Source organism: Spermophilus citellus, assembly GCF_964194105.1.
Source record: "Spermophilus citellus genome assembly, chromosome: 2".
In the NCBI taxonomy this organism is placed as follows: Eukaryota; Metazoa; Chordata; class Mammalia; order Rodentia; family Sciuridae; genus Spermophilus; species Spermophilus citellus.
The window spans coordinates 736,232-749,717 of record NC_138183.1 but is presented as its reverse complement, the minus strand read 5'-3'; the positions used below and the strand labels follow the sequence as shown (position 1 = coordinate 749,717).

Here is a 13,486-nt window from a genome sequence, read left to right as displayed (position 1 = left end):
GATCAGCAAGAGTTGTTCGTGACTATAAAAATAAGATTTGCCTCGAAAAATGTCGGTTCTGAAATCCACAAGCCGACAGCAGTTGCGCGCAAGGCACGTGGTCTCGGGTTGGAGGACCACCAGGCCCGTGGCGGACTGCGGCAGCGGGGCGGAACGTGCGTGCGTGGGCGAGGCCACGCCCGTAGCCCGGGCACCGCCCCTCGAGTGCCGTCCCACCGTCTCTGGGGGTGGCGCGTAGATGCCCGGAACCCGAGTGCGGGCGCGGCGGCGTTTTCCCGGTGCGGTTTAGCTGTCGGACCCTGGCCGTGCGGGGCGGAAGTGGGCGGTGCGGGCCGTGCGGAGCCGCGCTTCGGGCGCGACCTGGCCGAACTGGAGGCGGCGGGGGAGCGCGGCTCCAGCGGCCCCCGAGGCCCGGGGGAGCGCGCTTCGGGGGCGTCCGCGGCGGCGCCGGGGGAGCGGTGCGGGGATGGGGCCCCGAGCCGGGCGACGGCGGGGGCCTCGGCCATGTTCGCCGGGCTGCAGGACCTGGGCGTGGCCAACGGCGAGGACCTAAAGGAGACCCTGACCAACTGCACCGAGCCGCTCAAGGCCATCGAGCAGTTCCAGGTGCGCGGGTCGGGCGGGCGCTGCTCTCCGCGGCCGCCCGGGGTGGAGGGGCGGGGACGGTAGGCAGAATTCACCTCGCTGACGCTCTGCTTCCGCAGACCGAGAATGGCGTGCTGCTGCCCTCCCTGCAGTCGGCCCTTCCCTTCTTGGACCTGCACGGGACGCCGCGACTGGAGTTCCACCAGTCGGTGTTTGATGAGCTGCGGGACAAGCTGCTGGAGCGAGTGTCAGCCATCGCTTCGGAGGGGAAGGCCGAGGAAAGGTCGGTCCGCGCTTGCAGCCTCGGAATCGACTGGGCAACTTTTGTGGTCCCTTTAGGACTATGTGTGAGGAGCACCCCCACCCCACCGCGCCTCCTGTATGTGGAGACCCACCCCCTCAGTTGTTCAAGTCTTTGCAGGTACAAGAAGCTGGAAGATCTTCTAGAGAAGAGCTTTTCTCTGGTCAAGATGCCATCTCTGCAGCCAGTGGTGATGTGTGTCATGAAGCATCTTCCCAAGGTGAGAGCTCTGGTGCTACCCTTCCGGGGAGACCAGTGTGCCATGAGGTACAGCTTGACCAGCTTACCTGCATGCCCTTGGTGATGGAAGTCAGACTCAGCTTGGTGCAGGTAGCTACTTAGCTCTGAGGAGTTTTGATGAGCAGCTTGCCTGAGTCAGCTTCTCTCAAGTGGGCCACATGCAGACCAAAACTTGGGTCTCAAGTCGTTGTGAGAGAGAGCTGTGGATATTCAGTATGTCTGCCTGCACCTATAGGGACCATGGGATGGGGCTGGGCCAATGTGGTTTTCATGAGGGGGACCTGGAGGACACAGGTGCCACTTGCAGGAGGGTACAGGGCTCGTGTTTGTCCTTTAGGTTCCTGAGAAGAAGCTGAAGCTGGTGATGGCTGACAAGGAACTGTACCGAGCCTGTGCTGTGGAGGTGAAGCGGCAGATCTGGCAGGACAACCAGGCACTCTTTGGGGATGAAGTCTCCCCACTGCTGAAACAGTATATCCTGGAGAAAGAGAGTGCACTCTTCAGCACAGAGCTGTCTGTCCTGCACAACTTCTTTAGTCCTTCCCCCAAGACCAGACGCCAGGGCGAGGTGAGGGGAGGCAGGGCATGCACAGGGCTTTGAGTGTGTGGGTTTATTCCTGGAATGTGTGGCCTGAAAGGTTGGTTGGTTGTGTGTTTGTGTACATTTTACTTTTTAGTGAAATTATATGGGAAAAAAGTTAATGCCTACAGACAGGTCTTTAATGAAAAGTGATAGCCCCACCCCACTTCCAGAAAGCTTCTACTTGGCCCTTAAGTTGTTTTTTTTTTTGGTAACGGTGATTGAACCCAGGGGCACTTAACCACTAAGCTATACTTTCAACCCCTTTAAAATAAAATAATTATTTTTGTTTTGGGATAGGGTCTAACAGCTAAACTTTGTTTTTTTAATATTTATTTTTTTAGTTGTAGTTGGACACATACCTTTATTTTATTTACTTATTTATATGTGGTGCTGAGGATCAAACCCAGGGCCTCACACTTGCTAGGCAAGTGCTCTACCACTGAGCCACTATTCCTACCAGCTAAATTTTTAAATCTTTAGTTTGTTAATGTGGTTGAATTCCTGTACTACTACTACTACTATTTTTTTAAAATATTTTTTAGTTGTCAATGGACTTTTATTTTATTTATTTATATGTGGTGCTGAGAACCGAACCCAGTGCCTCACACGTGCAAGGCAAGTGTTCTACCATTGAGCCACTACCCTAGCTCCCATGGCTGAATTCTTTTTTTTTTTTTTTTTTGGATATTTTTTGTTGTAGATGGACACAGTATCTTTATTTTTAATTGGTGCTGAGGATCGAACCTAGTGCCTCACATGTGCAAGGTGGGCGCTCTACCACTGAGCTACCTACAGTCGTAGCCCTGAATTCTTAAATAGTGAACTTAAGTTTCCATCTATTAGTAATGCTGATGTTATACCTGAACTCAGATTTGCAATAACTGGGCTGGGGACGTAGTTCAGTGGTAGAACATTTGTCTAGCATGCATGAGGCCCTGGGATCAATCCCCAGGACTATAATTTTTTTTTTTTTTTTACAATAACTGATATCTGTTTTTTTATACTGGGATTTTTTTAGTTAAATTTATCTTTTTCTTCTTTTTTTTTTTTCTGGTACCAGGGATTGAACCCAGTTTCACTTAACTACTGAGCCACATCTCAGCTCTTTTTTAAAATTTTGAGACAGGGTCTCTAAATTGTTTAGGGACTCGCTAAGTTGCTGAGACTGTCCTTGAACTTGTGATTCTCTTTCCTCAGCCTCCCAAGTTCCTGAATCACAGGCATAAACAACCATGCCCAGCTTGATTTCTTTCTATTTTTGGCGGGGGCAGTACCACGGATTGAACTTGGGCACTCAACCACTGAGCTACATCCCCAGTCCTATTTTGTATTTTATTTAGAGACAGGGCCTCACTCAGTTGCTTAGTGCCTCGTTTTTGCTAAGGCTGGCTTTGAACTCGTGATCCTCCTGTCTCAGCCTCCCGAGCTGCTGGGATTACAGGCATTTAGTAGAGACATAAAACATTATTTAAGTCATCCCAGGTTAATGAAGAAAATATAGACAATATCTATTTATTTTATTTTTGTGGTGTGGGTATTGAAACTGGGGTGCTCTACCACTGAGCTACACCCCCAGCTCTTTTTATTATTTGTTTTGAGACAGTCTTGCTACGTTGACCAGGCTGACCTGAAGCTTGGTCCTCCCTCCTGCCAGCCTCCCACGTTGCTGGGATTGCAGGCCTTCATCCTTGGGCCTCATCAGTTTACTATCAACTTAATTTTCTTCTTAAACTAATGTATTAAAAAAAGTTACTTTCAGTGTGTAACTGAATGTCAATGATTGTCATTGAGCTGTGTTGTCATTGAGCTATGTTTATTTTGGGGTCACTGAGTCTAAAATCCGGTGGGTCTTTCATGCCCTCAGCACATCCTCAGTTGCCACAGTTCAAGTGCCAAAGCCATGAGTGTGGCCTGTAGCTCCAGTGGGACTTCAAGGCACTTGGCCACATGGACCGGCAGCTGTGGGGTTGGAGGAGTGTGTAGCTTACGCTGTCCCTGACCTCTGTCCCTTGCCTTGTGCTTGTTTATTCTCGGTTAGGTCCTTTGTAAACCTCTCATTCCATTGCTGTCAGAGCAGTGCTCCCCCTCCCCCAGCTTGCCCCACACTCCCCTGCCCTCCTCCTGTCTCCCGGATCTTCTGTGACTGGGTGCTGATTTCTTTACTTGCTTTGTCCTAAGTGTTTTCTTTCAAAAAGCTACATTTTTATACACGTGAGAGTTGCAGTGCGAAAGTGTCCGAACAGCAGAAAGGAACAGCAGAAGAACCCCCCCCCTCCCTCCCTCCTTTAAGGGGGCACTACCCTGTCCCCTGCTGCATCCACCCCCACGAGTTGCTGCCTCGGGGCCCAGTTTCTGTGTGGGTTGTCTCTGGGTCACCTCGGTGTCAGTGCTCCTGGAGAGAAGTGGCCTTGGCATCAGATCCCGGGCCGTGCCCAGCCTCCCTCAGACTGGGCGGGCGGGCCAGCCACATTTCCATCTGCGGCTGCTTTTGTCCCTGATGTTTTCCCTCCTGGTCTCCTGGCTTCTCCTAGGTGGCCGCCTGTCGTTGGCTCCGCTTCTCCTGCGCGGCTCCTGAGCTTGCTTACTTTCTTCTCCTGATTTGAAGGCATCCTTTCAGAGTCCTGACGTACTGGACGTTTATTTTGTTTTGACTTCACAGCTGATGGCTGGCTGGACTCGTAGTCACAGGCCTTCTCTGTCACAGGCCTCTCTGCCCTTCTCCAGCATCTGTGTCTGTGCACAATTTGGCAGGGGCTCTGTCTTGTGGCACTTGGTTGGTGGCCTGTTGTTCCTCGCAGTCTGTTCTTGGGGCTCTGTGATTTTATAGTGCTGTGACAGGGAGCCTCAGGCCAAGGGGTTGCTTGTGGTCCATCCTCGTTCCAGTGAGCCACGTCCAGGGAGCAGCTGAGCAGAGCTCTGTGGTGGCTGAGGCTGCACAGTGGGGTCCCCAGTGCTGTCCTGAGGAGGAATGAAGTGGCTTATCTGTGCCAGGGGCCTAGGTGCCCATGTCCCTGCTTGGCTGTCCAGGGGCGGGAAGGGGGAATTGGATTTTGTTTGTTTTGTACACCTGGGGCCTCTGCCTGTGCTTTGTGGCCCTGGATGCTGGTGGTGGGATGAGGTCACACAGCCTCCATCACACAGCCTCCAGCTGCAGTTGAAGACAGGGAGACAGGAGACAGGAGCCATGTGGGCTGGGTGGACAGCCTGGAGGAGCAGGCAGCCAGCCTTGCAGGCCTTGAGTGTAGGCCCTAAGGCGGCAGGGCCACCTGCGTCTTCCCACAGTGGAGTTCTTCTGGGAGGTCACTCAGTGCTGCCTCTTGCCTGGCCCCTCTTGACTGGGTAGGCAAGTACTTGAGGTCATAGGCTTGTGACCTTTCAGGGAACCATGGGGACTGGTGTGGGCTCACCACCCTAAGTAACAGCCTGTCACCTCTGGCAGAGTGGCAGCATTTCACCTGAGAAGAGGCAGTGTCTGACACCAGCAGCCCAGAAAGGACACTCTGGAGGGAGTATTGCTGTCCCAGGACTCGGCCACCTGTGTGGTGGCTGGGTGTAGGGTGGTGGGCGGTGTTCTGGGCACAGTGGCCTGTCTCTCCTGCCAGGTGGTGCAGAAGCTGACGCAGATGGTGGGGAAGAACGTGAAGCTGTACGACATGGTGCTCCAGTTCCTGCGCACGCTCTTCCTGCGAACCAGGAATGTGCACTACTGCACACTGCGGGCCGAGCTGCTCATGTCCCTGCATGATCTGGATGTGGGTGATATCTGCACAGTGGACCCCTGCCACAAGGTGCGGCCTCCGTGGTCACTTCTTCAGGGGTCCTCCCCTGCTGCTTCCCTGGCACGCAGTGTTCTAGGAACCAGTCAGGCATCAACCCGTGCCAAGCTCATGTCTTGAGCCGTCCGTCCATTCAGCTGCCAGCTGGGTGCTGGCATCTCTGCACACCCCACTAGGGAGGGTGGCATCCTCCAGGTGCCTGAGCCAGAGACCTGGGTGTCTTGGTGCCTCACTGCCCTTTAGCCTATCTCTGCTGCAGCTGGGTGCATGCCCCCCGGCTACCCTGTAGCAGTGCCTCGTTCCTCTGTCTCGTCAGCTGGCCTCTGGCCCTCCCCAGCCCCCAGCCCATGGGGCTTCTCACTGGCAAGTACCAGGGTGTTCCAGGAAGGGGGTTTCATCTGCCCTGTGTCTCCGAGCCCAGGCATGGCAGCACTGGGACCATTTCCCAGGGACCTTTGGTGTCCTTCTCTGAGCCTCTCACTGCTCCAAGTGCTACAGTGCCTGACGCACACCAGGGAGGTTCATGGAGAAGACAGGTCACCTCCTTGTACTGTCCTGGGGCTTGCTGCTTTTGTCCCCAGGAAGAACATCCCTTGCTTCCTGCAAGTCCCTTGTCCACCAGGAGGGCTCTGTGGTGCTTTCTGTCTCTGGGCATCTTCCCACCCTCTCCTGTGGCCCCTAGGTCTTGGGGTGATGCTTGGGTCTGTGGCCTGTGTCTGCCTCTGCCTCTGGTCTCAGCTCCTCAGGCAGTGCTGTGCCTGAGGGAGACAGAGGGCTGCAGCTGTCTCAGGCCTGGCCTCTGGCTGTGGGAGGGTCCAGTCCTGCCCTGCTGATGCCCCTTCTGCCTGCAGTTCACCTGGTGTCTGGATGCCTGTATCCGAGAGCGGTTTGTGGACAGCAAGAGAGCCCGGGAGCTGCAGGGGTTTCTTGATGGAGTGAAGAAAGGGCAGGAGCAAGTCCTGGGGTAAGGCATCCTGTGTTCCCACTCTTGCTAGCTGGAGCCATGCCAGGCCCCTGAGCCCATGGCTTAGGACGGGATCGTGTGGGAGGAGTTTAGGCTGCAGACACCATCATCTCTGCACAGATGCAGGGCTCATGTTCTTGAGGGTGCCAGGGTGGGGGTCCAGTGGCCTGGAGTCTGCAGCAGTTTGGGGCCTGCTCCAGGCTGAGGGCTCCCCGTGTCCTCTAGCTGGTTGCTGTGTAGTCTGTCACCCTTCTCTTAGAACTCTGGCTTCTTGACTGAGCTCAGTCTGGGCCAGGCTTTCAGAAGCAAAGCATGCCCTTGTGGTTCTTTTTTTTTTTTTTTTTTAATCTTTTTAATTTTTTTTTTTTTTTTTTTTTACTTTTCACCTCTAGTTTGAAAGAGCTTTCAATGGGTTAAGAATAAATTACAGGGGCTGGGGTTTTGGCTCAGTGGTAGAGCGCTTGCCTAGCATATGCAAGGCCCTGGGTTTGATCCTCAGCAACACATTTATAAAAATGTAAATAAATAAAACAAAGATATTGTGTCCATGTACAGTTAAAAACAAATTAAAAAAGAAAAAAACAGAATAAATTACGAAGCTTGTGTATTTTGTTGAGAGGACCAGAGTACGATTTGCATGCTCCATGCAGAAAGAGAGCAACTCCCAGGGTGGTGCCTAAGCCTCCCTGCCCAGCCCCTGCTGCCCTCAGTGGTCTGCACACTGTCAGCAGGCAGGGGCAGGTCAGCCAGGCTTCCCCAGTTCATGCTGAGGACTGCTCCCTCAGGGACCTGTCCATGATCCTCTGCGACCCCTTTGCCATCAACACGCTGTCTCTGAGCACCATCAGGCACCTGCAGGAGCTTGTCAGCCAGGAGACGCTGCCCAGGGTGAGTGCACGCATGCCCTGGTGTTGACACACGGCTCCACCTGTGGAGCTGGCTTTGATCCTGTGAGTGGGGCAGTTGGGGTCCTGGATGGGGGTCCCAGGGTCCTGGCATGACAGGAGAGATCCCACTGAGTATTGAGTGCGGTCAGAGGACAACATGACCTTGGTGACTTCTGTTAAGGACTGTTTCCCTGCAGGACAGCCCTGACCTCCTGCTGCTGCTTAGGCTGCTGGCCCTGGGCCAGGGGGCCTGGGACCTGATTGACAGCCAGGTCTTCAAGGAGCCCAAGATGGTATGGGATTTGGCTTCCTTGCATTGCTGCTACTTACGAGTTGTGGTGAGGTGGCCCCTCCAGTCCCAGTTCTGTGTTCCTGGGGGCTTCCTTTAGGAAACATCAGGGATTTTGGGGGTGTCTTGATAGGGCTGGCTACCTACAGGGAGGTGGGCTGCTTCCTATACACTTGGCCCATGGCATTTCCATAAGGGGCTGTAATCATGCCAATTTGGGAGTCCACAGACAGCGCTGGGTGGGAGTCTCATAAAGCCAGAAGTAGGAGCAGTGTCAAGGGTGGGCAGACCTTCCGAGTGGGTTGCACACACCTGTACTCCCAGCAACTTGGGAGGCTGAGGCAGGAGGATCGTGAGTTTGAGGCTAGCCTCAGCAACTTAAGCAAGGTTCTAGGCACCTTAGTGAGATCCTGTCTAAAAAACTAAAAAGACCTGGGCCTGGCATGGTGGCGCATGCCTGTAATCCCCGTGGCTTGGGAGGCTGAGACAGTAGTATTGGAGTTCAAAGCCAGCCTCAGTAAAAGTGAGGCGCTAAGCAATTTGGTGAGATCCTATCTCTAAATAAAATACAAAAATAGGGCTGGGGATGTGGCTCAGTGGTCGAGTGCCCCTGGGTTCCATCCCCAGTGCCCCCGTCACCCAAAAAAAGCAAAACAGAACTGGGTGTGAGCTCAGTGGTAGAGCTCCCTGGCTCAACCCTCAGTGCCCAAAGCAACACCTGGAAAGGGACAGGCAGACCCGAGGAAAGGGTGCAGTATGGGCCCTCGTGGGGGGTCTGCACTGGGGAGAGTCGGGCTGGGGACCCAGGGGCTGCTGACTCACGGCCTTTGTCCCTGCAGGAGGCGGAGCTCATCACCAGGTTCTTGCCCATGCTCATGTCCTTTGTGGTGGACGACCACACTTTCAACGTGGACCAGAAGCTTCCGGCTGAGGAGAAGGCCCCAGTCGTGTACCCCAGCACGCTTCCCGAGAGCTTCACCAAGTAGGTGCCGAGGCACCAGCAGGGCGTGTCAGGGCAGGCTGTGCTTGGCCAGCGCTGCAGGGGCCTGACGGGTCCTGGGTGCCATCTGCCCAGGTTTCTGCAGGAGCAGCGCATGGCCTGTGAAGTGGGGCTGTACTACGTCCTGCATATCACCAAGCAGCGGAATAAGAACGCGCTCCTGCGCCTGCTGCCGGGGCTGGGTGAGTCCGGACGTGCATCCTGCCGGGCAGGGGCCTCCTGGGGCCCAGAAGGCTGCTGGCCACTGTGTCCCTGCCCTCACACCCACCTTCCCTAGCTATTGTCACTTTCAGTCTTGTCTGAAGTTTATCTTAGTAGAAAAGTGAGAGGCTGCTTACTTAGCCTTGTGTTTTGGGTCTTGTGATCTTTCCCACAGAAAGGGGTGTAGGAGCCACCTTTATCTTTTAATTTTTAAATATTTATTTTTTATTTTTTTAAAGAGAGAGAGAGAATTTTTAATATTTATTTTTTAGTTATTGGCGGACATAGCATCTTTGTTTGTATGTGGTGCTGAGGATCGAACCCGGGCCGCATGCATGCTAGGCGAGCTTGAGCCACATCCCCAGCTCTAAATATTTATTATTTTTAGTTGTAGGTGGACCTAATACTTTTATTTATCTATTTTTGGTGCCGGGGATTGAACTCAGGGGCACTCGACCACTGAGCCACATCCCCAGCCCTATTTTGTATTTTATTTAGAGCCAGGGTCTCACTGAGTTGCTTAGTTGAGGCTGGCTTTGAATTTGAGATCCTCCTGTCTCAGCCTCCCAAGCCACTGGGATTACAGGTGTGCACCGCCGTGCCTGTTATTTTATCCTAACTTCTGAAGGGCATGTGGCTCCTTGTGTCCCCAGAGGGCAGAGGGAGTGTGCCCTCCAAGGCCGTTTTAGGCCCACTTCCCCCAGGACCACTTGGAGGAGGTGACCCAGCCAGGAAGAGGGAGGGCTCTGGCTGGGCCTGTAGAAATAAGGCCTCTGTCCTGTTGGAGAGGTGCATGCTGTGCCCACTTGGTGACGGTCCTGGGTCTTGCTGCCCTGGGCTCACAGGCATGTCTCTCAGTCGCTGGCTGCCTGCTTTCAGCTTCTGTGTGCAGGAAGCTCTGTGGGCGTGGCTGTGCAGACACATCTGACTAAGTCCTCTCAGACTGGGCCTTGGTGACCTGTGGCTGCAGGTTTATTATTTTAAAACAATGCAGACTGACCACCTTGCCACTCGGGTCAGCAGTCCTCAGTGAGCCTCATAGGGCCAGGTCAATGTTCTGCACGGAGGGCCCCTCTGCAGGCTCCCAGGAACCTGTCCTGTGCCTCTCCAGCGAACACAGCTACCCCCAGGCATCTGACCCGAGAAATGGTGGGGGCAGTGGGGGCTGAAGGGCTGGCTGCTTGTTGGCATTGTGAGGTCTCCAGGGGCATGGTTATAAGTCGCCTTGACCTGCCTCGTCCCAGGTGTGCTCAGCACCCTGTCTTCCTCGCACCTGGTTCTGGCTATTGGAGTGGGTTGAGACAGGCAGTGGGCTATCTTTCTTGGAGCACGTTGCTGCCCCTGGGGTGTGCAGCTCTGACCACGTTCAGGAGGAGCTCTCTTGTTCTTAGTATGAATCAGAATGGACGTGAGTTTTCTAGAATTTTCTGATTGTGGGAGTTTCTGAGCTCTGAGAAGTCCCTGACACATGATCTGTGACTCTGAACAGTTTGTAGGCTCCTCTACAAAAGAAGGATGGTCACTTCTCAGCAGGTTCGCTGTCACTTCTCAGGTCAGATGCCTGGGGGTGGCTGTGTTCCTGTGGCATCTGGCAGGCATTGTCGATGGGGCTGAGTGCTGCCATGAGCCTTGCCTGCCTGCCCCCAGGTCTCCCATAAGCTTTAGGGCTTGGAGAGGTCTAGGCATTGACAGTGGCACCCCTGGGGTGCCTGTGTCTCTCTGAAATGTCTCTCCACTGGTCCAGGCAGTGTCGGCCAGGTCTGCCCTGGCAGGTCTCAGGGATGGTGGCATCTAGTTCCCATCCCATCTGCACCAGTCCTTCACGCTGTGACCAGGCTGCAGGTGCTACCCTGCCTGTGTGGGACCACTGCCGCACGGCGCCCCTGAGGTCTGCTCAGGCAGGGCCTGGCAGTATCTGTGTTGTGCTGGTGCAGCAAGGCTTAGCTGCAGTTGGCTTCATGGTCTTTTCTGCTTTAGGGTTAGTAGCTTCAAAAAGGGGGTTTGGAAGAGCTCCCTCCAGGCTGTTCTTTGGCTCTTCCTGCCTTTTCCTTTTTGGGCTGTGGTTTTTCTCTCTCTTGGGGCTGGTTCTGACCAGAGCCCTCAACTGTTGGGTAGAGCCTTTAGGAAGGGGCCACCCTGTTTTCATCCCCACCCCCAGTCCACCACCCACTCACCTGGGACCCTGTTCTGACCTCTGGGTACTTGGGAGTCCCTGGGGAGGCCCCAGGGGCAGGTTTCTGAGGGCAGAGGTTGTCTGCCCTGGCAAAGGGGTGGGTGGTGGCTGGGCCAGGCCAACCTGCTGTGATTGCAGTGGAAACCTTCGGCGACCTGGCCTTCAGTGATATCTTCCTCCACCTGCTTACTGGGAGCCTGGCGCTGCTGGCTGATGAGTTTGCCCTGGAGGATTTCTGCAGCAGCCTCTTCGATGGCTTCTTCCTCACAGCCTCACCTAGGTAGGCCACACAGCCATGGGCAATCCAGGCCAGCCAGACTTTCGTGTGCACAGAAGCCTGGCAGGTGAGGGGCTGCAGGTGGGTCTGTCGGGCACCATGGCTGCACTTGCCAAAGGGTTGCCCAGGTATAGTTGGGGGGTCCTGTCTCCAGGGCAGCAGGAGGAGCTGGAAGGGGCTTTTCCCCTGCAGTTGGGCTGAGCCTTGGAGGAGTGTGTCCTCCTCTCAGCCCCTTGTCTCCACCCGGCCCTGGCCTTTTCCAGGAAGGAGAATGTGCATCGGCATGTACTGCGGCTTCTCCTCCACCTGCACCCCAGGGTAGCCCCCTCCAAGCTGGAGGCTCTGCAGAAGGCCCTGGAGCCCACGGGCCAGGTGGGTGCTTGACCTCCTCATCTGGGAATGCTGACCCTGGCCTGCTGTGCTTTTCTTGGTCTCTGGGGCCTTCCTCTGGGCTGCCCTGGGGCTGGCGGGTTCTTGCTGGTCCCACAACCTGGGTCTGTCTGCAGAGTGGAGAGGCTGTGAAGGAGCTCTACTCCCAGCTGGGTGAGAAGCTGGAGCAGCTGGACCATCGGAAGCCCAGCCCAGCCCAGGCTGCAGAGCCACCCGCCCTGGAGCTGCCTCTCCCCAGCGTGCCTGCTCCAGCTGGACTCTGAGGCTCTGCACCCAAAGGGCTGCTCAGGAGTGGGCCCCTTCTGGGACAGTCATCGGGAGAGGCTCCCCTGGCCTTGGGAGGGAGCTGCAGGGCCTGTGCAGTAGGGCACCCTTCCTCCCTCTTAGTTGCCTAGAGCTGGTCCTGGGAGGCACCTGCTCTTGCCCTGGGGCCTGGCAGTTTCCTGGAGCTTCATAGTGCCAGCCTTTTGGTGTTGGCAGTTCTCAGCCCGAGCACCTGGCCTGACATGAGTGTGGTGAGCCTGAGGGGAGGGAGTGCACATGGTTTTGGCCAAAGCAGGTGTGCTGGGTCCAGATGTCTGTAGGGTCACTCAGGATGGCAACGAGCCAGCGGCCTGAGCTGCTGGTGCACCGGTACCAGGGTGCCCATCCAATTGACGGAGGCCCTGCAGGCAGTGCCCCTCCTTCCCACGTGTACTGCCTCAGTTTACCCTTGGAGGAGATTGCTTCTTGCCCAGCTGCACTGACTGACCCTCATGTGGGGAAATTGGGTGCACATTGAGGTTTCCACTTATGTAAATAAAAGACATTTTGGTAAATCTGCAGATGAGCCTTTTCTCTGCTGGCCCTGGGGGTTGGGTGCAGCTCAGAGATGGAGAATTCTCTGGGGGCCCTGTGAGTCCATGGTCCCCTTCTTGGGCCACTGTCCTTGAACGCCAGGCATAGACTGCTAGAAGCCCCTCAAGGCCTCACTGGCTGCATGGTGCTAAGACAGACCAGCTCCTTGGTGTCTGTCTGTGGGTCCAGATGAGCCACTCACTCCATGCACAGATGGGGGACACGAGGCCAGGGCAAGCCCAAGGGCACTGACGCACCTCTGGGTGGTTCTCTTCAGATGAGCCTATATAGCTGGGCAGTGGCCTAGGGAATGCAGGCTGGCCACTGGGCATTGCTGGTCTTGAAGACATGACTGAGCAGGGCTACTGGTCTAGGTATAGGAGAGCCTTCCTGGCTCTTTTTGGGGTTAGGTGTGTGTGGGGAGGTTTCTGCCAGCTTTTCCCACTTGGGAATGAATCAAGCCTTGCTGCCCATTGCCAGTCGGGCAGGGGAGCAGGCAGGTGGACTGTCTGGGTAATCTAGGGAGGACTCTGTCCAAAGGGGAGCATTGTCTGTTTTCTGTTGCTAGCGACACCCATAGACGGGATGAGTTATAAGAAAACAAGTTTATTTCTGCTCGTTCAGGAACCCGGGGCTGCAGAGGGCATCCTGGGGAAAGGCAGGGAGAGTGTGTGTGGGCCTCCATTAGTCACTTCCCTTGTTTCCTTGTTTTCTTGTGGCACTGAGGACTGAAGGTGCTCACAGGGGTGCTCCACCTTGAGCTATACCCTCAACCCTTTCTATTTGCTTTTTATAATATTTTTTAGTTGTAGATGGACACAGTACATTTATGTGGTGCTGAGGATGAAACCCAGGGCCTCACACATGCTAGGTGAGCGCTCTACCACTGAGCCACAGCCCTTTTTTTTTTTTTTTTTTTTTTAAATTTTGAGACAGGGTCTTGCCAAGTTGCCCAGCCTGGCCTCACACTAGCCATCCTCCTG

General features: G+C 55.0%; 1 protein-coding gene across 1 annotated transcript; it reads left to right on the top strand.

The window, feature by feature from the left end:
- The first annotated feature begins 262 nt into the window (after positions 1–262).
- NELFB (negative elongation factor complex member B) lies at positions 263–12,490 on the top strand. Its single transcript, XM_081270067.1, has 13 exons — positions 263–606; positions 705–868; positions 1,007–1,106; positions 1,464–1,694; positions 5,312–5,497; positions 6,337–6,449; positions 7,235–7,337; positions 7,534–7,629; positions 8,465–8,607; positions 8,701–8,807; positions 11,138–11,279; positions 11,540–11,648; positions 11,783–12,490. Exons 1-13 carry the CDS (start codon positions 505–507, stop codon positions 11,927–11,929), a joined length of 1,743 nt encoding a protein of 580 aa, XP_081126193.1. The 5' UTR covers positions 263–504; the 3' UTR covers positions 11,930–12,490.
- Positions 12,491–13,486: the final 996 nt, after the last annotated feature.

Coding starts and splice junctions, on each gene's coding strand:
- NELFB (XM_081270067.1), top strand. CDS start 505: ATGTTCGCCGGGCTGCAGGACCTGGGCGTGGCCAACGGCGAGGACCTA. Junction 7,338..7,533: donor GCCAGGAGACGCTGCCCAGG/GTGAGTGCACGC, acceptor GTTTCCCTGCAG/GACAGCCCTGACCTCCTGCT. Junction 7,630..8,464: donor TCTTCAAGGAGCCCAAGATG/GTATGGGATTTG, acceptor TTGTCCCTGCAG/GAGGCGGAGCTCATCACCAG.